Source organism: Pongo abelii, chromosome 17, assembly GCF_028885655.2.
Source record: "Pongo abelii isolate AG06213 chromosome 17, NHGRI_mPonAbe1-v2.0_pri, whole genome shotgun sequence".
Taxonomy (NCBI): domain Eukaryota; kingdom Metazoa; phylum Chordata; class Mammalia; order Primates; family Hominidae; genus Pongo; species Pongo abelii.
The window spans coordinates 42,419,719-42,444,947 of NC_072002.2; the positions used below are offsets into that span (position 1 = coordinate 42,419,719).

The 25,229-nt window shown below is 39.0% G+C and overlaps 1 protein-coding gene across 3 annotated transcripts; it reads left to right on the plus strand.

Moving 5' to 3' along the window:
* Nucleotides 1-99: 99 nt before the first annotated feature.
* On the plus strand, nt 100-22,454 carry LOC134760292 (uncharacterized). Of its 3 annotated transcripts, XM_063716872.1 has the most exons (3): nt 100-7,999; nt 11,388-11,477; nt 22,099-22,454. In XM_063716872.1, exon 1 carries the CDS (start codon nt 100-102, stop codon nt 784-786), a length of 687 nt encoding a protein of 228 aa, XP_063572942.1. In that variant the 3' UTR covers nt 787-7,999; nt 11,388-11,477; nt 22,099-22,454. The 3 variants fall into 3 exon arrangements, with proteins under 3 accessions (XP_063572942.1, XP_063572941.1, XP_063572943.1); XM_063716871.1 differs by lacking the exon at nt 22,099-22,454 and having other exon boundaries at nt 11,388-11,788; XM_063716873.1 differs by lacking the exons at nt 11,388-11,477; nt 22,099-22,454 and adding an exon at nt 9,683-10,287.
* The last annotated feature ends 2,775 nt before the right edge of the window (nt 22,455-25,229 follow it).

Here is a 25,229-nt window from a genome sequence, read left to right on the forward strand (position 1 = left end):
GCGTGTGAGTGTGAGCGTCTGCGAGTGTGTGTGGAGGCAGCTGCTGTGGCAGCGCAGGCGGCTCGGCTCCGGCCCGGAGCGCAGCGGAAGCCGCGAGGGATGCAGCGGCGGGGACCTTGGCCGGTGGAGGATGCGGAGGTGGAAGTGGAGCGGATGGCGCTCCCCAAGAGCTCCGCCACGCGAGGTTTCGGGCTCCTGGTTTTGCTTCCTCCGGGTCCCCGCTCCAGGGCCGCTCGGCGCGACGAAGACGCCAGGGACAGCGCCGCGGGGAGGGCGCTCCGGGCCGTGCGCGCTGCACCCACAAAGAGCAGCAGTCCCGCCACCCCGCGTCTCCGCTGCGTGGGGGCCGAGGGGCGCTTCTCGGCTCCTCTTTCCGGTCCCCCGGCGAGTTGGAGACTGTTCTCCGGCCTCGGCCGCAAGGGGGTGAGGCGAGGGGCCGGCGCGGCCGCTCCCGCCGCGGCTCCGTCCCGCGCAGCTGCCGCCGCAGCCGCCCCTGCTGCCCGCGCACCGGCACCCGCCGCCGGTCCTCGCCCTGCGCCGCTCACTCGCGCGCGCCGCCCTCCGTCGCCGACCGCGCACCCCGCTCGGCCTCCGCTGCGCGACCTGGGCGAGCCGCCGCCGCTCTCCCCGCGCTCGCCCCACGCGCTGCCTGGCTGCGCGGCCCGCTCCCTTCTCCTATCCCTCCCGCCGCCGCCGCCGCCGCCGCCCTCGCCCCCGCCTCCCTCCTCCGCCGAGCCTCCCCGCCCGCGTCGTGGCCAATCGGAGGCCACCAAGCTGCGGCTGTAGCCGGCCGGATCCGCGGCAGCCGCCCGCCCCCGCCCCGCCGAAGCGCCCCGTATTTTGCTGCAGCCCGCGGGGGGTCGCCGGAGGGAAGCCTGGGGTTCGCCGAGCACCGCCCCGGCAGGTGGAGGGGCTGCGGGAAATAAAATAACTTGGGCAGGAACTTGATTGGTAGCAGGTTCATCTTTGGTCCGCGGTGGGGAATCTAATGGAGATGAGGAATGATGGGGAAGGGGGGGTACCTCCTTGGGAGCCTAACGCACGCTTCTTTATTTTGTCATTGTTTGGAGATGGGTAATCTTTCCTGGCAGGGGCAGACACAGCAAACTAAGGACGCAGGCCAAGCTCATCCTAGCTATTGTTGTCTGGAGGCGCTCGCCGGGAGCCATCTGCGGGCGGGGGAGGGCGGAGGCCGCGGCTCCTGTCTGGAGCTCGCACCTCCATCTCCCACCCTTGCGGATGTACTGGAACAGCCCAAGTTTTTGTGTTCTTATTTTGTTTTCTTTTGTCCCCTCTGGGAGTTTGAGAGTGCATGTTTGTTATTTTATTTGAAATCTCCCGTTTTCTATTTCTATTACTACCGGTTAGTGGTACTGTTCACATTTGGGGCCAACAGTTTCAGGGTACTTTTACCCTCTCCTACCATCCCTAACAACAATTTAAAAAAAAGAGAGAAACTGAAAGCCGGAACTTGTGAAAATAGGATTATGTAAAAGATAAAATGACTGATACAGAAATCTCACCATGTAAAGGATTTCTGCTGGCTTCCTTTAAGGCATGAACTTGAAGTGCAACACAGTGAGAGACTTTACAAGTTTGAGTCACAAGCATTTGTAGAATGGAGCGGCGGATGGGGAGCAGGTTTTGTTTTTTTGTTTTTTTCTAATTCTGGTGAGGTAATAAATTTTCCGGAACCTTTTTTAAAAAAGGTTTACAAGTAAATAGAAATATCCGTTTTATGTAAGCTTTTCAACACTTGGGAGATCGGTGAACTTCATTGCAGTTAATGAATATTTTCTGCCTTTATTGCTTGCTTTTTTGCTTTGGGTGACTGAAATATTAACATTATTTGAGTTTCAAGATACCGATCATTTAAGAATTTGATGATGAACCTTTAAAAATCAGCTACTAATTTCTTGACATAACTGATACAGCTTTTAATAATGTACTATTGCTGGCTAGGCTTTTAAAAATTTAATATTCATAGGGAGGCTTATTCAATTTTAATTAAAACATAATGTTGTAAGTTTTTTAGAAACAAAATTTATCCTGGATTTTCTTTCTTCTCAAAAGAATAAGAAATGTTAATTAAATTTAAAAGATGAGATGAAACACTTAATATAGTCATCAGAAGTGCTTATTCTTACCCTTTCTCTTCTTTTTTTGCTAGATATTATTGTCACACTATTGCTAGTCAGCCTAAAAGTTATCTTTGCAATAGAGTATTTATAAATTATGCTTTCTGGGAGTCATGCAAAATAATAGTAGAAATTCAGTTGAGATATGGGGATATGTTTGTTGTATTCCAAAGTGAGATGTAGAGATCTCATCTCCATGGCTAAGATTTAAGCTTCTATCCTCGACGTGGGGTTTTGATTGCATCCTCATCACTTCTAGCAGTACCCATTGATGTTTATTGCCATTCTGATTAATTTAAAGGTGGAACAAATTTCAACATGAATAATTCTATTTCTTGTTAGTAGTATTTACTTGAAGCTTTAAACATCATGTCTTTTATAAATTAAACACTTATTTCAAAATCTCCTTTGGAATGGCTGTCAGTCAAGGAATTCTCTGATTCCAACAGTTTTTGATCCTTTAAGCACTTGCAGCATTTTTTAAAAGTCCAATTTGCATGCCTCTCACTCTTCAGTGGTTGTGAATTGTTTTAGAATCTTGCCTCACTTTAAGTTGATCACCTGGTCAGCCAAATCTTGCTAATAATAATAGGCCTCTGATTACAAGAAGGAATAGTCTAGTCTAAAATCATGCTGTTGGAGACTTTGTACATCCATTTGATGTTAATGAAAGTAGATCTGGTGTTGACTATGATATCCAAACACAGCTTTACCTCAGTAATACCATGCCTAACATTAGCTAACGGGGGCATTCATTGTCCTGGGGAAGTGATGAACAACTTTGCAGATTTTTAGCCCCTGCTCAAAGCATTACTTGTCTGAAGATTGGTTTTCCATCAGCCTATAGAACTCCAGGGATGTAGGGGATTGTCAGTGACCCAGAGAAACAACCAGGTGGTGTTAGGGGTTGGATGGATGGAGACAAGAAAAAAAATATATAATAATATAAAACATGACTGCATTCACACATCAAAAATCAACCTAATCCTTCATTTCTGACCTATGGAGTGATGCCTGTTTACTATAAGAGGACTGCAAACCGTTATGGAAACCTGATTAAATGATGTGCTCTGAACACATGGCCAGTTTTTATATGTATGTAGAGGTCACGATGATTCATTTCTAAGCATTCATTTTTATATATGTGTAGTTTTTTATATGTGTGTAGAGATCATGATGATTTGTTTCTAAGCATTCATTTCAAAAATCGTAATAATTTTTGTTCTGGTGTATTTTGTCAGACAGGAGATGCTAAATGTACAAATTCACCATGTGGGTGTTTGTGTACAAGGGTTCTTGCTTTGGACGTAAATGCTCAACAGTAGTAGTCTAATCTGGAGCCTCCTCTCCCCCACCTCCCCTTCCCTACCCCCTATAGATACACACCTCAAAGACAGGCCCCACACTTGTCTTTGTCTCTGACACCTAGTGCAGTGTCCTTCCCAATGTTGAATGAAGACTCCCTTCTCCACTCTTCCTCCTTCTCTCCCCATCTTCAGAGCAAACTAGGATTGTCCCTCTCCCTTAGAAAGCACCCCTCAGATTACATTTTCTCCATAATTAGCTTTAGTGTACATTAAAGCTGACTTTCCCTGGGTAATATCCCTTTCATAGAGTCATAGAATATTCTAAATGAAACATTAAAGATGGTCTCTGCAACCCTCTCATTTTACAGATGGGACACCCTGAGACTTAAAAAGGTACCCAAGGCCACCAGCTGGAAAGTAGGGAATGCAGAATGGGACCCAGGTCCCCTTACTCCCACTCTTACCTACGCTCTTTATCTTATTCTGGGAAGTTCCTTTAACATTGAAAAATTCAACTATATGGAATGAGAGGGAGATTTTTCTTTTTAAAGAAGAAAATATAATGATGCTAGGGATTTGTCTACTATTTTTCTCAAGTTTTTTGTTCTTCAAAGTATGTGTGAAATTGAGGACATAACTCTTCTTTTCACCGCTCTCGGTTTTCATATGCTTTTCTTAGTGTGATTATCTTATTTATTGTGATTTTGGCATTTAAAGATCCATATATTCGATAAAATCTGGCTGCTAAACACAAGGTAGCCATTCATCTGGTGCTCAGAGAAGTGGTGATCTGATCCAATATTAGAAGAAAAACCTGGTTATTTAAAAAAAAATCTACTCTTGTTTGAAGATATTATTTACCTATTGTTTTTCAGTATTTGAAAATCAAAATCAACATCTTCATGGAAAATATAACCAAAGAAGTAACTTGAAGTACGTATGGTCACATAAGTGAGTTATAAAGTTGCCAGATGAGCAACTCAACAGAGACGAGTAATCCATAAGCAGGCCCTGAATTACAAGGAACCCCACCAAACAAACAAACAAAAAAACAAAGAAAAAGAATTCCATTCTGACTCTGGAAGGTAGAGGGGTATAGTATAATAAACAGATACGGCTGTAAATTCAAGTAGACCTAACTCTATGACCTTGAGTAAATTTCTTAACATTTTTAAGGCTCTTTTATCTCAAAAATGCAGATAATGACAGTCTTTCTTTAAAAAGTCTGATAGGAACACAATAGAGGACAGTAGGGCCTTAGCATTTTATCTATAGTGTGTTAGGTATGCTGATTTCCACAGAGGATTCAGAGCACAGTTACTTAAGAATCTGAGTGAACACCCTTTCACCTCTCCAAGTTGCTGTCTGCAATTTAAAAAAGTGCTTTTAATCAAAATTTTATTTGGGAGGTTCAAATTTTACGAAACAACACAAAACCTCTAATGTAAAAAGTAATAGCTAAGTAAATAATCTACAGACTGGTAAAAGAAATAAAAATTTGGTGGCTTTGTAATGTGCAGAAAAACAAGCCTAGACATAAGTATTCACAGGAAACAATATAATCAGTATTAATGTATTGATTTGGTATAGGAAAATGAATTCGTATTTGAATTATCTCATAAATTGATAATACCAAGACCAGGGATAAAACTCCATTTTGCTTGGGCCCCTTCTTTTGCTAACCTGGCTTTTATGGTTTCTTGAATGCTTTCTGCCTGTGTGCTCCCAGAGTCGGGTTTGCATAGTTGATTTCATGAGTCTTGTTTAAAGATCAGCTATATTTGAGAAAATAAGGTTTCACGATATCCAAGAAATCTACCTTCTGCACCAGAAGCATGGATACTTACAGGGGAATACCGGCACTTTGGATCACTTAAAAGACAGCCTATTTCACAAGATAAACAAATCTTGAGAAAATAAAACAAATCATGCTGAAGACTTTGGTAACTCTTAGTGGTGCCAAACTTTTGCCTTCATGACCTTTTAAAAGCAAAGATCTGTCTTCAGGAAAGTTCTGAAACACAACTGTCAGTATTTAGAGGATAGTAAAACATATTTACTATCTGAACTTATATTTGATTGTGCCCTTTCCTCCAGTGAAAATTGAGGCAGTGGATAAAGTATCGGCTTGGGTTCAGGAGACCAGTTTTCTCTTCCCAGGTCTATGGCTGGCTGAATAATCTTACGTGTGACACTTAATTTCTTTAAATGTTTTCTAATCCATAGAGCAGAAATAATGCCACTATTCTCATAAAAATGCTGAGAGGACTAAGAAAACAATGTCAGTAAAATCTACTTAGTTCTTCATAGAGAGGTTCTACATAATAAGTACATGTTATTCTTTAAGGCTGTGGATTCAACTGTAAGAGGAATGATTGGTGTCTAATGTTAAGTCACATTTTAATAATGTGGTATAATCAACAAGCCACCAAGTGCTTATTAAATTTTTCTCCTTTTTCCCACTTATTCATAAATTTTAAAAATAACAGTTATCTTTCCCATTACAAAGGCAACATTCACAGATATTTGAGAAAATTATATTGTTAAATGCATCATAAATATTCATAGATTATGCTTACCCATCCTTATATTCCAGTACCAGCTGGGCAGATATGGTCTGAGTTTTCTTTTTAAACAGGGAATGTAAAATATCAACAATATTCCTATTTATTACAGAATTTACAATGCATGTCACTCTGACCCATTTTTTACATAGTAACTAAAAAGAGCTGAGTGATTATCACAGATAAGCATGATCTTTCTGGGAGGTTTATTATTTTGACTCATCCTTGAGAAAGGTTTTTCAAAGACCAGTCTGCAAGAGATGGGGATAGTCTCATTTCTAAAGTATTTACTAGAGCCAATAATGAAAGTGCACTTGCATTCCAAGACTAATTTATCCAAGCCATGTGAAATTTCCAAGTCTTGCAGACCAGGACACAGGCTGTCTCAAATTGAGGGAAGAGGGCTTTCAGGAGCCTGCTGGTCAGTGCTGTGAGGGAAAGGAGGCGAGAGACAGGGATAAAGGTCACAAGTGGACATCAGGAAGGACTAAAGCACTTGAGGTTTGTGCTCTCTCAGCAGAAGGGGCTCATGATGTGGATACAGTGTGGACTATGGTCAAATGATAGGATCTGAGGAAGGTCATAATCGTAGCAATTGCTCAATAAATATTTGCCCAGATTTTGGAGTGAGCCATACAGGAAAACAGGACATGGGATTTGGACGGGAGGGTGGGGACAAGCCTTTCGGTATCCAGAACTGATAGGAAGCTTCACACAAAGGGAGCACCTGATATGTAACAGTTCATCCAGGCCAGTTCACCCTGTCATGTCCCTAGATTTGCACAGTTCTTGATAAGGGAGACCAGCTTCTCATGAGATGCTTGCTGGGGATGTGTGGGGGTTATCCTCAGCTCTAAAGTTGCTACTTCGACTAATGTGAAATACCTATTTATTCTTCTCAACTTGTTTTTGTAAGGATGGAAATAATGTAAAATGGTTTTCGTACTTTACAGTCTTTTTCAGTCAAAAATAAGCACGATTTGACTGAAAATAAATGGGATAGTCTAAGCTTTAACTGAAGAAGATATAAGTTGGCTTTCTTAACTTTATTGCCTCATTTTCTGAACCCCTGTTTTTTTGGATGCAGAACTTTCCAGAGTATTGATTTTTAATTTTTTGATCTCTCTCATTTTCTCTTCTCTCTTCCTCCCTCTTTCTCTTCTTCTCTCCCTTTCTCCCTCTCTTTCCCTTTTTCTGTAAAATAAAAAAAAAATTGGAGAGTTTCTTTACCTTTTTTTTCCTACCTTTCTGTTGAGATGATAATATTTTTGATTTCCAGGAGGTTTTAGTGTTCTCTGATTTATTTTTTATAGAACTTTGCTGTCATTTCATAAATGTAAGAGCTTCTCCTAACTCTACGTATTGTTCAAAGTTTTCTTCTGCTTCTGCTTCTGCTTTATCTGAGTTTCTTCTCTTTCTCCTTTTTTTTTTTTTTTTGCAGTGTTTGTTTTTGTCTCGTGTTTGAGGCTTTCTTGAGGAGATTATTTAGTATGCAGAATTTCATTTAGTCCTACCAGGTTTTATTTATTTATTTTATTATTTTTATTTATTTATTTTTTGAGATGGAGTCTCGCTCTGTTGCCCAGGCTGGAGTGCAGTGGCGAGATCTCGGCTCACTGCAAGCTCTGCCTTCCGGGTTCATGCCATTCTCCTGCCTCAGCCTCCCAAGTAGCTGGGACTACAGGTGCCTGCCACCGCACCCAGCTAATATTTTTGTATTTTTAGTAGAGACGGGATTTCACCGTGGCCTACCCTGCCTCATTTTTGAGGCACCCTACCCTGCCTCATTTTTGCTTGAAGCAAGAGGTCACAGATTGTCCCTAAGGCTTCTTCCCAGGAACCTTCTCCTACAAACTTCTTCTAACCACTGCCTTCTCCCATTCACAGGAAACAGGGGTTGTTATTCCCTCACTTACACCAGATGCCTCATTCCCATCTGCACCATGGGACCAGTTCCTGCCCTGTAAAGGCGTTTAAAGAACCTCCCCAGGTGAGACTGTCTCAGGTCACATGGTGCTCTGCTGGGGGCTTGACCTTACTTATCTGTGACAAGATGTCACCTGTGATTTATTCCTTGATAAAAAGGGAAGCAGGAGCCCTAAATGATTTTCTGGATGACTGCTAACACTTTTCTCTTATCTGAGTTGGTCATCTACCTCTTCCCAAGGATGAGATACACATCAGTATCATCAGAGGCTTTCAGCTTAGGACTCCTTTTGTGACATGGCCCTTTCTGAAGTTAATGATGGGCCTCCCGTGCTTCATGTCCTGTGAGAAATAGTGTCGTCTCCACAAATTACTTCACCCCATATTATTTGTTTGGGCCCCTATAGTTTTCAGCTTAAAAAAAAATTCTAAATGCTTTATCCTCAGCATAACATAATAACAGTTACATGGGCTGGGCACGGTGGCTCATGCCTGTAATCCTAGCACTTTGGGGGCCAAGATGGGTGGATCACGAGGTCAGGAGATCAGGACCATCCTGGCCAACATGGTGAAACCCCGTCTCTACTAAAAATACAAAAATTCGTTGGGTGTGGTTGTGCGTGCCTGTAATGCCAGCTACTCGGGAGGCTGAGGCACGAGAATCGCTTGAACCCAAGAGGCAGAGGTCGCAGTGAGCCGAGATCATGCCACTACACTCCAGTCTGGTGACAGAGCAAGACTCCGTCTCAAAAACAAACAAACAAACAAAAAAACAACAGTTATGTGAAATCAGATTTCCAAGGTTTTATGTAGAAGCAGTCCATGGAGTTACCTTCACCCTAATGCGTTCACTCCATTCACACTAATGGAATCTATCCAGAGTGAAGTAGCCATTTCCATAATATGAAAAAATGTATGTGTTCAATGGACAATAAGAAATATAAGTTTATAATATTGGTAGTGCAACACTGCTATTTATAGTAGATAGGATAGAAACACTTCAGTAACTAAAGCATTTAGTAGAATTATCTTCAATTTTGTTGTTGTTGTCGTCATAATGTATTTGCTAACATGTCCTAGAAATAGCATCTTTCATTTGGAAGGTGTACTTTATAAATATACATTGATCAATACGTGCTTTTATTATACTTTATCCCAAATATTGTGACATGTTCCTCTTAGGGAAGGTCATTGCTACTTTTCCCGCTAACACTCCTCCTGTCGAAAATCGCAATTTAATATTTAATTGCTCTTCACTCTCATTTAGTATAAATCTTCTGTATTCATTTGAAGTCTCATGAGGTTGAATGTTATCTTGCTATTCAGCAGTGTGCCATCACTTCACCTTATAGGTATTTGTGAAGATTTTATTCACATGATGCTCTCAAGCTTGGAGTTGAAATACTACGATTCATTCAATAGATGAGGATATTAGGGTCCATTGAACAGATGCATAGAAATCAGTCACCATTTCACCCGAAGTTGCATCCAAATACTTAGTTTTATTAAATGCATCTCTACTGCTTAGAATATCCAGTTTTGCCTTACAGTAAAATTGAGTAGGCTGACCACCTACTAGTAACACATTTGTAAACATACCAGAGGAAAAAAGCCTACTTTTACTTACATAGCAAATACCTTCTCTTAAAAAGAGGTAACTTTTTAAAGATTGTGTCCAAATTGGAGAACTTACCTGAGAATAACAAAAAAGTACAAGACCAATACTGCCTTTTTCTTTCACCCTTAGCCATACGGAGGACAAGCTGGCTTTAGCACAGCTATGGCACAGACTGCAGAGTGCATGAGAAAAGAAACGGTGGGGCCACCAACAGTGTGGAAGAGAAGGAGCACTATAGTGAGCAGGAGCTTGGACACATGAAGACTCCAATGAGATTCTTAAACTCTGTGTGTCTGGCAAACGCTAGCAGTGAAGAGATGTTAAGTTCATATATCTTCTTGAAGAAAAGCAACATCCTAAGATCTCAATAAACAAAAAAATCCTTCATTTGGTTCAGAAGATCCTAGAGAAGTTAGCTCAAGATGCTGACTAAAATCTTAAAGATGTTCTCTGGTAGAACATGTTTTTTTTGTTTATTTTTAAGAATCACAAAGTCAGTCCAGTTCCTCGCACATTGCAAACCTCTAAGAGATCCCTTTGCGCCCTCTAAGTCCTGCAGTTTGGATTACTGACAGCATCTCCTATAATCAATACAGCATAATTGGATTATTACCAAAGGCAAAATAATATATTTGCTGTTTTTTAGTTTTTAAAAGCTAATATATTAAAAATACGAGTTTAATCATCTTTACCATCTAGGTAATAAAATACATATGTGCCCCCACACATGTTTAAATAGCCAATATCATAATTAATATTTTTTCCAGAAATAAAATTCTTAAATCTTTATACAAAGTTTTGGACATAAAAATAGTTTGTATCCCTAGCTATTATTTTCTTAACTTCTGTTTTCATTTAGAAATATTTGCTTTTGACCACAGTCTTCTTCACTAAACATTTTTCATCTTTGTCCTCCTTTGATTTGAAACCCATAGCTAATATAATTTCTTAGTTCTCTTTGCTTGATGCAGTTTTTAAAAGGTCTATTTATTTTGAGTCAGCTTACAATGTCTTAAAAATAAGCAAAGAAAGAAAAAATGAGGGAGTAGAGGGGAGGAAGAAACAAAAAAGTAATCAGTTATGAACTGTTGACTTTTTCTATGCTTTGTTTAAATGTCTAATCTTAAAGGGGGTATGGTGGAATCCTGCTCTTTGAACCAGCCATTAGGAGGTGCTCACAGTTTAAAACAAACTCTTCAGACCTTTAAGACTTGTCTAGTTTTTCGGTTCTGTAGAACTTATCTTTAATTTTAGAAATTTTCTTTCACTTGAACATACCACTTGTAAAAATTGTCTAGCTGACAGCTCTGGGAACCAAAGTCATCCAATTAGTCCAAAAAACAAATGTTTTATGGCATCTATCACCACAGAACACCAATAGGCCCTCAGACAACCACATCAGGTTAAAAGAAAAACATGTATTTGAGAAGGAAAGCCTTCTTGGCTATTTTGCAAAATGGTTGATATTAACTGGTGTAAGGCAGTGGTCTTCAGGAAATGTTTCCAAGGGCTATATCTAATTTTGTAAAGTAAAAGGGCATATTGGTATTCTGAAATATGCCTACAGGGTAGAGTGTACTTTCTTTTCTTTCATTTATTTTTTTTTGAGATGCAGTCTTGCTCTGTCACCAAGGCTGGAGTGCAGTGGCGCGATCTCGGCTCACTGCAACCTTCACCTCCCAGGTTCAAGTGATTCTCCTGCCTCAGGCATCCTGAGTAGCTGAGATTACAGGCTCGTGTCACCACACCCCACTCTCACAGCTATTTATTATAGACACATTCACACCGTTTTCATTTTTGTTTTACCATTATTGCTTTTTATTTGCTATAACAGACCCAGACTGGCAACTTGACAAGCCTTTGGCACAAGTGTGGACATGTTTGGAATAAAGAAGGCTGAAGGACAAATATGCGCCATCTTTTGGTGGGTTTTCATTGGCCCCTAAAGCACTGTTTGGAGGAGAGTAAACAATGTTAGCCTACTTATTTATAATAGAAGTTATTGTTAAGGGGTTATAGGTGTTTGTACAAATAGTACAAGTATGAAATGCTATGCGTGAATTACTTAACTGATTTAATATGGCTTCCATAATCTTGTGTCATTTATCAAGTTCAGTGTGACAATCAAATATTGAGATTAAATTTTAATTTAAAATTTTCCATGTTAAAGGAAAGCAATGCACAAAATTTCAAAATTATATGCCTGAGAAAACAGGAAGCAAACTTTATTTTATTTTATTTTATTTTATTTATTTATTTTTTGAGACGGAGTCTTGCTCTGTCGCCCAGGCTGGAGTGCAGTGGTGCAATCTTGGCTCACTGCAACCTCTGCCGCCCAGGTTCAAACGATTCTCCTGCCTCAGCCTCTCGAGTAGCTGGGACTACAGGCATGTGCCACCACGCTCAGCTAATGTTTTTGTATTTTTAGTAGAGATGGGGTTTTACCATGTTGATCAGATTGGTTGCAAACTCCTGACCTTAAATGATCCACCCACCTCGGCCTCCCAAAGTGCTGGGATTACAGCTTGAGCTGCTGCACCTGGCCTAACTTTAAAACAATTATTATTACTTGGAATCAACTCCTAGCAAATGGGAACACTTATCTTATTTCTTTTCATTTCTTTTTTTTTTTTTTTTTTTTTAACGTTTTTAAAGATACACAACACTGTTTATTGTTCTAGCATTTATGTATATACATGCACATAAAGGTATTGATAAAATTAGAGTATATAAAGACAAGGATAAAACTTCAGGACAGTGGTTCCCCCTGGGGAGAGAGGCGGGGAGGGAGGTGATGGGTCAGGGAGATTAAAAGAGGCTTCAGCTCTGTTCATGCATTCCTAGCCAGTGCTGGCACCACTGTAGGTGCAGGTGACTCAACCGTAAGCAAAGCCATGATGGGCTCATGGAGCTGAACAGTTAGTGGAGGAAAACAGAAGACAAACAAATAAATTCACTACATATGTCAGGTGGTGAGAAGTGCTAGGAAGGAGAAGTTAGAGGTTGATTAAGGGTTGCTATTTTACATGGAAAGATCGGGGAGGTGTCCCAGATAAGGAGGCATTCATGCAAAAACATGAATGACACAAGGGTGTGAGCCTATGTTTACATATGGAACAAACGTTTAAATCTATAAAATTTTATGATGGTTCTTTTAAAGTAAATATGGCAAAGTGTTAACATTTATTCTTAGTGGTGGGCTTCTTGTTGTTTTTTGAAAGTTTGAAAATTTTCATAATAAAAAAAGATTTTTTTCAACGCACTGCCTATTACTGAAAGATGAGGAGACAGGATGTCAAACATCTCTAGATCTTTTCCAAATGGAATATCTTGAGCCTGTGACTGGAGGTCCTATTTCTTTTTTTTTTTTTTTTTTTTTTTTTTTTATGTGTGAAATTGTCTTTATTTCACCTTAATTTTTCATTTCTTTGGCACCCAACTCATAATGTCTTAAGTCCAAGCATTTGCCAGGACTTAAGAGAGGCGTTAGGCGTGCACTGCATAATGTTGATGATGACACCTACTGGCAGCACAGGATTTTGCACCCTAGTTCCATAAGACACTGAAGCCCTTTGTTACCTATCTAAAATAAAGATATTTGAAATCTGTACTTTTATATTATGAATTAAGTTAAATTTCACTAGAAAAGTCTTATTGGAATATGATTATCAGTTCATATAAGCTAAATTATGCTGTGCCGAAAAAACTCCCTAAAACTCTGACAAAGATTTCATTCTTACACACACTACCTGTCAATCTCAGATTATTAATAATGAAAGATGTGAAGTGAAGATTGAATGTCAAATCAACCCCACCGTTAATTACTAGCAAAGAGTCCCAAGGAAAATCAGTGAATATTTCTCCCCTTAGCCATTGATTTGTGATGTGGTCATGTATTAAAGTCTCTATTTTGGAACACCTTTTTCTGTCATGGATCAGTCTTTCTGTATTTGCATCACTTCCAAGCTATTTTAATTGTTACAGCTTCATGATGCATTTACTGTATGAGAAGACTTTCACTTACTTCCTCTTTTTCCTCTTACTGATATGTTTTTCAAAAAATTTTGTAATTCTTACCTGATTATTCTTCCAGGAAAAGTTTAGTATTATTTTGTTAAATTACCACAAATGACATTTGATTTTATTTAAATGGCATGAAACTACAAATTAATTCTATAACAATTAATAACATATTGAGTCTTCTCATCCAAGTATTTTATATCTCTCCAACATATTTGTAATTTTATTCATATTAAATGTGTTTTTATAAAAATTTATCCTTGGAATGTTATATTTTGTTATAACCCCTAAGAGTTTTTTACATAATTTTATTTTCACATTTGCTATAGTATCTGCATATGAGTATGCTACTGCTTTTGTATTTTCCTCTTGTAAAAAATAAAATAATTGTATGCATTTTCCATGGGATGACATTTTGCATTTTCTCTAAATGAGTTACTATTTTTCGTCTTGTATTTATATCTGTTAGTTCTGTATGTCTTAAAACATTGGCTAAAACCTTCTAGTAAGAATGTTAGAGGCTGGGCATGGTGGCTTGAGCCTGTAATCCCAGCACTTTGGGAGGCTGAGGTGGGTGGATCACTTGAGGTCAGGAGATCCAGACCAGCCTGGCAAACATGGTGAAACCCCATCTCAACTAAAAATACAAAAATTAGCGCGGTGCACGCCTGTAATCCCAGCTACTTGGGAGGCTGAGGCAGAAGAATTGCTTGAACCTAGGAAGCAGAGGTTGCACTGAGCCAAGATCGTGCCACTGCTTGGGTGACAGAGTGAGAACCCATCTCAAGAAAAACAACAAAAAAAAGAATGTTAAATGCTATTATTGCTTTTTCTAGACTTAATGGTAGGGTCTCATGGGTTTTATCATTAGGAATTTTTAAAATCATGTTGAGTTTAAATAATTATGAATAAATATTTTAATTATCAATAATAAATGTTTTAATTATTAATAACTTGATTATTAATAATAATTTAATCATGTTGATTCTACACCTACTGGTATTTCCCAAAATTGTGACTGTTGAATTTTATCTGATGGCTTTATTTCAAAAATTATGATCATGTTTTCTTAATTAACCTAATAATTTAAGGTATTATAATAATAAACTATATAATATTGATTATTTCTGCATTCCTGAAATATATCCTACTTGATGAATATAAATGTTTAAAATCACAAATGAAATCTTACAAATAGAGCTTAGCACTATATAAAAAAATCATTTGGAAATGAGTTGGCATTTTTAAAAAATTGATATCCTTGGAAGAATTTGTTATTTTATCTATTTCTAAAAGCACTGTTAATTGTGTTTATCACATATTTTATTTCATATTTGCTAATAATGTTATTAGACATTTGCTTTTATTCTATTTTTTTAAATATTTGGTAATTTAAGCAATTTCCTATTAACTAATTTTGTTATCTAATTCTTCTTTTAATCCATGTTGGTCTTATTTTCTTTTTCTAAAACTTAGTATGTTTGCATTCTTTAAAACGTATAGAAAAATATTTGTACTTATGAATTAACTTTTATGCACCAATTTTGCTTTGATGGTTTTGTTTATTTTTATCTCTTCGTTAGTCCAATAGTCACTTTAACAGGTTTGTTTTCATTCTCAAGTGGTGAAGTCTTGTTTCCAGTAACAGAAAAATTTATATTTTACATTCAATTGTTGTCAGTTAATATGGCGTATGATTTCAGTTTATTTGGATTACTGACTGTTTTGGGTCTGGTACCAATTTTCATTCATGCTTCTTGCATATTTTACATGAAGGAAGTTACTGGTTATGTCAAGAACTATGACAGATTGAGATTTTACCCTACTTAACAAGTTAGTTTTCATGGTTGTGTGGAAGACAAACAATACATTGTCAGAGACAATGTATTTTATTATTCACAGTAATAGCAGTAGCTAGAGTATCATCAATCATTTTTGTGTCAGTTCCCCATGTCCCAATTCACACAGGATGGGTGAAGAGGGCCAGATGACACCAACACACAGAATGGATGCATTACAAGAGAGGAATCCTAAACTTAGGGCATCTGATTCCTTTATAAAAGGCAGTAGGCATGCCTCCCTTTTTTCCTGGAAGGAGATATCTTCATTGTGCTGGGCTGCAAGCATGTCTGACCTTTGCTTTGGAGGGAGACACTGTCTCCATCTTCCTGGACTATAAGCAAACCAGCTGTTTGCTCCAGAGGGACACATTATCTCTTTACTCCAAGGTGATTTTCTATACAAACATGCTAGAAAATACATTCTGGAACAAAGGCATCTATTGGCTGTATTTGCAAGATGTGCAGAATGCAAGACACCCATGGATAATTTTCTCCTGAGATATGAGTAGAGGATAAATTTTTATCTATATTAGTTCTACCTTGATCAAATTCTTCAAAATTGTTTTTGTCAACTCAGTATAGACATAGATATAAAAACAGAGATGTTTGCCATGTGTAACTATCTCTTTATCTCTGTCTCTATCTAGCTATCTCTCTAGATACAGAGAATGTTGCTATGTTTAACAGTATATATAGATGATAGACAGATGATAGATAAATGATAAGGTTATAGGTTTAAAATATTATTCCCTATGTTCTTAATAATTTTATGTATTTTAAAGTCCCATTTGTGTAAATTTTCACATCTGTTTATTGTTATTTAAATCTGTTTCTTAAAAATAATAAATTATTGGATTATTTTCATTCAATCTGATACATTTCACTTTTTTTTTTTTTTGAGACGGAATCTCGCTTTGTTGCCCAGGCTGGAGTAGAGTGGTGCGATCTTGGCTCACTGCGACCTTCGCCTCCTGAGTTCAAGCGATTCTGCCTCAGCCTCCCAAGTAACTGGGACTACAGACACACACCACCACACCCAGCTAATTTTTGTATTTTTAGTAGAGGTGGGATTTCACCATATTGATCAGGCTGGTCTGGAACTCCTGACCTCATGATCCACCCGACTCGGCTTCCTAAAGTGCTGGGATTACAGGCATGAGCCACCACGCCCAGCCCATTTCACCTTTTTAATAGAAGAGTATGAACTATATTCACTAATTATGTTGGCCTGACATATCATTTTTTTTTTTTTTTTTTTTTGAGACAGGGTCTCATTCTGTTGCCCAGGCTGAAGTGCAGTGGCAGGATCACTGCTCACTGCAGCCTTGACCTCCCAGGCTTGAGCAATCCTCCCACCTCAGCCTCCTGAGTAGCTGGGACTACAAGTGGGCACCAACATGCCTGGCTAATTTTTGTATTCTTTGTATAGACAGGGTTTTGCCATGGTGCCGAAGCTAGGCTTGAACTCCTTGGCTCAATCTATTCACTCACCTCAGCGTCTCAAAGTGCTGGGATTACAGCCATGAGCCACCGTACCCAGACTGTTGTCTGCTTTTTTGTTTCCTCACCATTTGGCCTCTCTTCCATAGGCTGTTTTGTTTACTTTGTCTTCTCATTACTTCAGAACACAGACATCCAGTGTTTAATTCTGTGTGTGGTTATCTCATAATTATTAAGATATATTCATAACTATTTGTTTATTAATCAAAATAGCAATAAGAAGACTCTTGTTTATTAATTGTACTTCCTTTACCATATCTTTCTCAGTCTTTAATAATTAATGTGGTTACATAAACTTTGTCATTAATACATCTATACATATTTCTCTTTTCAAGAAATTGGAGTTTTTAAGTGGTTGCATTTGTATTACCCTAATAATGCCAATTATTTTGAGTTTTCAGCATTAGTTTTATTCTCTGTAGTCATTGTTTGCAGTGGCTGTAGGAACGCTACTGTCACAAGTTGAAGGCCAAGAGAATTGTCCCTAAATTCTCGTTTCTTTGTGCTTTAGAGCTAAGGTAGAAGTGAATCAGAATTCCACTAAATGTGGGCAGCCAGCCAAAGGGAGTAAAATTAACCCCTCCATACACAGTAGGCAGAATGATGAGGAAAAAGGGCTGAGTGCAGTGGCTTCACGCCTGTAATCCCAGCACTTTGGGAGGCTGAGGTCAGTGGATCACTTGAGGTCAAGTGTTCGAGACCAGCCTGGCCAACATGGTGAAACCCCATCTCTACTAAAAATACAAAAATTAGCCAGGTGTTGTGGCACATGCCTGTAATCACAGCTACTCAGGAGGCTGAGGCAGGAGAATAGGAGAATCCCTTGAGCCTGGGAGGTGGAGGTTGCAGTGAGCTGAGATTGTACCACTGCACTCCGCACTCCAGCCTGGGCGACAGAGTGAGACTCCCTCTCAAAAAAAAAAAAAAAAAAAAAAAAAAGAATGATGAAGAAAAAGAATGGCTAAAAGGCTCTCTTTCTGTTGCCCAGGCTGAAGTTCAGTGGCAGGATCACTGCTCACTGTGGGCTTGACCTCCCAGGCTCTGCAAATGTGAAATTCATGACATACTTCCAAGAATCGTAGGAATAAGCTTTTCTTTTCCCCTTATCCAAAGCTTCTATTGGGAGCGGTGTATGTTTCTATTCCCTGTTCCCTTCTTTTCCCCTCTCCTACTTCCTTGAATCTCCAGTACTGTTTTACCCACCGCAGGCCTCAAGCTTTACAGTCTAACAAATGTAGTTTTTAAAGTAACCCAAAATGCATGAGGATGCTTATCTAAGTCTTCATGGGCTGCCAGAGCAAAATATCATTGACTGGGTGACTTAAACAACAGAAATTTCTTTTCTCACAGTTCTGAAGGCTAGAAGTCTGAGAATGGGGTGCCAGCACGATGGAGTTCTGGTGGGGGCCCTCCTGCTGGCTTACAGATGGCGACCTTTCTTCTGTGTGCTTCCATGGCCTTATCATGATATATTGGTGTAGATCTCTGTCTCTTCTTATAAAGTTAAAATTCTATTGGATTAGGACTCCACCCTTATGACCTAATTTACGCATACTTACCCCCTAAAAACACTGTCTCCAAATACAGTCACATTGGGATTTAGGCTTCAACGTGGGAATTTTGGAGGCATACATTGCAGTGCTATAACCCTTGAGGACTTCATTCATACTATAACCTAGGCCGAAAAGCCCTTCCCACTTTTCCTTAAATAGACAACTTGCCTTCATCTGTCAAGACTAGTTGAAGGGTCATCCCTACCAGGAAGCCTTGATTGAATCCTTAGGTGAAGCTACAAGCTCTGGAGCTACATGGCACCTTCCTGCCTGTGAAGAGCTTTCCCTCATCTGTTAGTGTTTGACTATCTCTATTTACCCTAAGTTCTTCGAGAGCAGAGCTGGTTTCTTACTTACTTTGAGACTCTTAGTGCCTTGGGCAGTAACTGGCTCAGAATAAGCCTATGACCAATGTTGGATAAACTTAAAGCACAGAAATTAGACCATCCATGTTGAATGAGGCTCCTGGAAATCTTAGGCAGACAGGAGGAGGAATGGTTGTTGAGGTGGGAGGGAGTGGTAGTGGGGCGGGGCAGAGCCCTGAGTCTTTGGTGCCAGAGATCTGGATCTTATTGCAAGACCACTAGGGCTTTTGGGGCCACTGGCAGGGGACCCACAAGTTTGCACCAGTTGATTTCAGCCGAAGCCTTTTTCAGAAATGCACATTTTGTGAATTAGTAAAAATTTGCCACAAAGGGAACTCATTTGCCATCTGACATCTGGGAAATTCTGCTACATAGCTAACTTGCACAGAAGACATATACTTCATAATGTGGTAGAAATCAGTATAGCAAAATTGTCAGGGGTCTTTAGGGAGTAATACTAATCTCCCCATGCAGTCTTTTTTCATAAAATCTCTTTGCAGTAAAGACAAGACCTCGTGGTGGTAAGCATGTCCTTTAAAGATTAAATGAGGATCAGTGACCCTTGAATTTGGTTAGAAAATAATAATATATTTTTAAGTCTAATATGATCAAAAAGATTTGATGTGCCCTTTAAGAACATAAAGATGGAAAAATTGCCACCAACCTAATTATTTCCACCATTGTTTAGCCTGCTATTCACATACATCAGAGGAAAGGGGAAAGTTTTGAGGGTCAAATCTTTGAGCCAGACTCTTTTCTCTCTTTCAAGAACATTCTGAACCCAAACTACATGCTCTTTTCTGATCATGACCTTTGATCAACAGATTTTCACAAGATGCTAAACATTTAGGGTGAAGTGAAACATTCTTACATTCACTTAACAGAAATGCTTTTTTAGTTGGTGTGCAGAGATTTATTTTTGAAATCTGGACTGCTTGCTTTTTTTTGAACTGCTTGCTTATTTCCCCATTACAGGCTCATGGTATTGTTCCATTGAGCACCACCTTCTCTGCCTTGTCTGGAGTGCATTCCTGCTTTCCTGGCTCCTGCTGAGGCCTCCCTGGAAAGCTCTCCTCACCTGTCCCACGTTTCCACCAATTCTGTGGTCACCAGATCTCTTCCCCAGTACTGTGAGTCTAACAGTGGAGTTGTGGTATGTCAGGAGGCACAGCACTAGCATCCTAAGTTCCTGCTCTGCCCTCTGCACATTCTTTTTTTTTTTTTTTTTGAGACAGAGTCTTGCTCTGTTGCCCAGGCTGGAGTGCAGTGGTGCGATCTCCGCTCACTGCAAGCTTTGCCTCCGGGGTTCACGCCATTCTCCTGCCTCAGCCTCCCGAGTAGCTGGGACTACAGGCGCCTGCCACCACACCTGGCTAATTTTTTGTATTTTTAGTAGAGGCGGAGTTTCACCATGTTAGCCAGGATGGTCTCGATCTCTTGACCTCGTGATCCACCTGCCTCGGCCTCCCGAAATGCTGGGATTACAGGTGTGAGCCACTGCATCCGGCCCCTTCTGCACACTCTTACTTTGTGATTTCCCTTACCTAATCCTTTCCAGCTCCATTTCTGAGCAATGTAAGGCTAAAAACAGCCAAGCTTTTTCTCGCCAGCAGAGTCTGAAGAAGGTTTTATCTTACAACGGCCTGCTAGATTTTGTTTTGTTTGTTTTCTTTGAGGGCTTGAGACCCAGTACTGTGGCTCATGCCTGTAATTCCAGCACTTTGGGAGGCTCAGGCAGGAGGATCGCTTGAGCCAAGAATTCAAGGCCAGCCTGGGCAACATAGCAAGAAAAAAAAAGAAGAAGACTTGAAGACTTAGGTAGTTTTCATGTAAATTATCACAATCTTTTTAGAATACAGACAGTCCCTGGTTCAGGATAGTTTGACTTAGATGTTTCTTGACTTTACAATGGTGCAAAAGTGATATGCATTTAGTAGAAACCATACTTCCAATATCCACACAATCATCCTGTTTTTCACTTTCAGTAGAGTATTTAATAAATTACATAAAGCATTCAATGTTATTTTATAATAAATTAGCTTTGTGTTAGATGATTTCACCCAACCACTCACTAATGTAAGTGTTCTGAACACTTTTAAGGTAGGCTAGGATAAGTTATGATGTTCAATAGGTTAGATGTATTAAATGCATTTTTGACTTACAATATTTTCTACTTAGAATGGGTTTATTGGGATGTAACCCCATCATAAGTCAAGGAGCATCTGTATACTTTTGTACTTTTATATTTCCCTTTACTTCTATAAATACCTCAATTTGCTTTTTCAAGACAATTAAAGAAAATAACTAGGAAAGGGAAAGAAGTATTTGTCTACCTTATAAGGACATTTTTATTAAATCAATCTATTAGTCTAAGACTTATTAAATAATCCTGTGTATGGTGTAATTTATAATTAACAAGATTAAATGAGTTTTTCTAGAACTGGTGAATCTACTGAATGTGGTGATTGCTGCTTTTAAATTTAAGTAAATTATTTTGCTGTAGTATTTTTTTTTCTTAAAGCAGAAATAATAAATATAAAGGCCTTTGGGTCAGATGCTGCTCTGACTCAGACAGCAATTTATGCTACACAATGAAATGGTTTTAGTTGACATAGAAGAGTTATAATTTTGCTTTGGTTTTGCAAATAAAAAGCCACCAATTTCTCTAGAAGTTCTTGTCACAATATTAGTTACATGTTACTATTTTCTTAAAACCCATCAGAGAAACAATTTTAATTTTTTTTTAAATGGAGGATTAACAAAAAGATTCAGGCCCAGGCAACTGTTCTTTTCTATAATGCTATAGTAATGACAAAAGTCTAGAGTATTTAGAAATATTTAAAACTATGAATGGATGCCTTGGAAAAATTGCCTTCATTGACAACTGAGTTAATTATAGTAGTTCTGTTACTCAAAGCTCTATTATTTGGCTGTAAAAATCATTGTAGGTTAAAAATTGACTCACATTAGCTTCTCTATAGGTATAGTATTTTACATACTTTAAAAAAGACTTGATTCTTTTCAAACCCAATGATATAAATACTCAAAAATAATATGTACACTCAAAATAGTTATTCTGTGACATGAAATCTGAGTTGTTTATATTTTAGATATTGTAATATTTTTATTTCAAATTTTAAAAAACAACTCAGTAGAATTAGGTGCCCATAATAGAAATATATTAGGTAAGCATAGTTGAATGTGCATTTCATAAATTTTATTTTAAAAGAATCCTGGCTAATCTGTGTCTTTCGTTTTCTATGCAGCTCTCTGGGAGACCAGAATGTGGCTATCATGGAGCCCTTCGATTTTAACAGAGATCCTTTCTCTATAACTAATTCAACGCATGGCTATATGGGTAATTTTGAACAAGTGGATCTTTCTCCAACCTGAAAGGCTGCCAGGACAAAGAGGGAGTGAGAAAAACAGGGTTTCAAAAGGAGTCATAGAGAACCACAAAATAATCACGAAGCACTTCTGTATTGCCACAATCTCCTTACAGAAGTGCATTGAGAGGTGGTGATATGGAACAGAGAGGACACATCATTGCAATAAAATACTCTATAATACCTGGGAAAAGAGTTGGAAATGATTTTGTCATCAAACAGAACACCAAAACTGTAGGAAGTATGACTATGTCTGCTGGTGAGGAATATTTAAAGAATTATTATAGCTCCCCTCATTATGTTTCAGATATTCACATCACAGTGAAATATGAAATATTAGAAATATAAGACTAGAAATATAAAGTAGAAACTGTCATTTCAACTTTTATGTATCACATTTAATGAAAAAAGTCTTTCAGCCAAATATTACATTATACAAGTGCATAAATTATGATTAGTTGCTGTGAATTTAGATATGACTATTTTATTGAATCCAATGTGTCAGAATAAATTATTAAAGAGGGCTCAATCTTTCAGGCCTGTGAAATCCTCATGAATGGAATACATTCTGAGTCATAGCATAGTATTAACACTGCAGTAAGTGGAAGGAAGTTTTGATTTTGCAAATGGCAATAGAAATCCTTTCATAGAACCCATAAAAATGAAAACAATGTCAATGAATTAAAACAGTTTAAAATATGTACTGTATCTGTTAAATTTCAGTTAAAAAGAAAACAAAACAAGTAATAACTGAGAATATGGCAAGGGGCGATTCCTGGGAGTAAAGTCGAAACCTTATTTATAACAAGGCCAGGTGAGACACAGGGTAACTTGGTTCTGAGTCCAGATATTTGATCTGATGTTGCTTAAATATTCCTTGTCAAAGAGAAAATTGATGCTAGATCCTGGAGCCTGGCTGAGCCCACAAATGGGGATCCAGTGGGGATACATTGCCAAAAGATGGAATTCTATAACAAAAGTTCTACAGTTTTAATATGTGTCTCCTTATGATGTCAGTTAGGCTGAGTGTAAGGGAAGTAAGTGATATGTTAGAAATAAGATTTAATACAAGAGGCAAGACCAGGTCAGGGATGGTTTGGAATTCATTCATTCATTTTCAAGCACTGTGCATGTGCATGAAAATGTGAATTTTAAAGAATTATCTACACATGAAGTTGAAAAGAGACACCTATTGAAAGAACCCAAAGAGGACAATCTTGTTAGAAGGACTTTTTATGAGAATTTTTTAGTAGTAGAATGATTTTGGTGATTAGAATCAGGGAGTACACTCAGGAAACTGTTGCAGTGTTTCCAATTCAGGTGTGGCATGATAATATCTTGAAATTTTAACTGTGTTTGCTTTTCTACACGTACTTCTACTTCATCTTCCTCTATTCAGTCAGAGGTTTTAAGGAAAATTAGGATGACTAAGTCAGGATTGCAAAGAACGGTCAATGTTAAGTTTTTGAGATGTAAAACAGATTTTGAAACTTGTTAAAGAGTCAATAGTCTTGCAAGTTAAGGGGGTTTTAATGACAAGCATGGTCATTCTTAGAGAAAAAAATGATTTGTACAAAAAAGCAGGGGTCTTTTCAAACATGGTAGGTTTAGAAGTCTATGTGTAGGCCAGGTGTGGTGGCTCACGCCTATAATTTCAGCACTTTGGGAGACCAAGGCAGGTGGATCACTTGAGTTCAGGAGTTCGAGACCAGCCTGATTAACATGGTGAAACCACATCTCTACTAAAAATACAAAAATCAGCTGGGCATGGTGGCAGGCACCTGTAATCCCAGATACTATGGAGGCTGAGGCAGGCGAATCACTTGAACTCGGGAGGCAGAGGTGGCAGTGAGCTGAGGTCGTGCCACTGTACTCCAGCCTGGGTGACAGAGCAAGAACTCCATCTCAAAAAAAAAGTCTATGTGTAATAAGTAATGGTTCACGGGCCTGAAAACTTGACCTACCACCCTGGTCCACTCCTAAGATGAATTTCTGGTAAGTAAAGATGACTGAAACTCCATGTAGTTGGGGGGAATTGAGAGAAAAGATGCATTACCCAGGTTCTAGTCAATAGTAGAAAGAATCCAAGCCTTTAGGGAAACTGTGTTGGCCATGGAACGTAGGCAGTAAAGTCGAAGTGGCTAGAAAAGAGCATCCAGAGTACCTCAAGCTCTGAGCAGGCACAAGAGGGTGGGAAACCAGGCACTGTGGTCAGGCTAACGAGGGAGCAGGATGACCACAGAGATGGCTGGTGAGCAGGAGAAGACATTCCAGCCATGGACAGGATGTGTTGGGAGCCACAAAACCAAAGCTCAGCAATGCCAGTACATCTCCTCAGAAACCAAGGTGGGTGGATGCTGATGCCTTCAGACCAGTGCTTCTCAAAGGCATAATCACCTGGAGGCCTTGTTAAAGCACAGGTGACTGGGCCCCTCAGCCAGAGTTTCTGATTCAGTGGGTCTGGGGTGGAGCCTGAGGATTTGCATTTCTAACAATTTCTTGGGCAGTTCTGACATTGTTGGCCAAGGACCTCACTTTGAAAAGCACTGTCCTAGACCAAATAGTTTAAGATGGTACCCACACCCTGCTTGCCACCCTTCTGCACACATACCCAGAACTTAAATGGCCCCTGGAGAGAAGTGAGAGAGGATGAGAAAACACATCCTGATAGCCTGAGAAGTCACCCAAAATAGACTGTGTTTACACCCAAAAGTACTAAGTAATCACCAGTTTGAGTGAGGGAACCTCGACTGCCACAAAAATTTACCAATAGCAGAAATTAGGGCTTGAGGGCTAAATTCTGTCCAGTTGAAGAGAAAGAAATTGACCAGGTGCACACCTAAGTCTTATTTATTACTATGAAAATTAGTATCCAGTCTGTACTAAATTTAGTACAGTTTGTACTCAATATTAGAACAAATGCTGAACTAAATTTTAAATACAAGTTTCGGACTCCAGGAAAGGAAACATCCTTAAAGGATGTTTTTGTGCTCTGTTACACTAAATCTTTC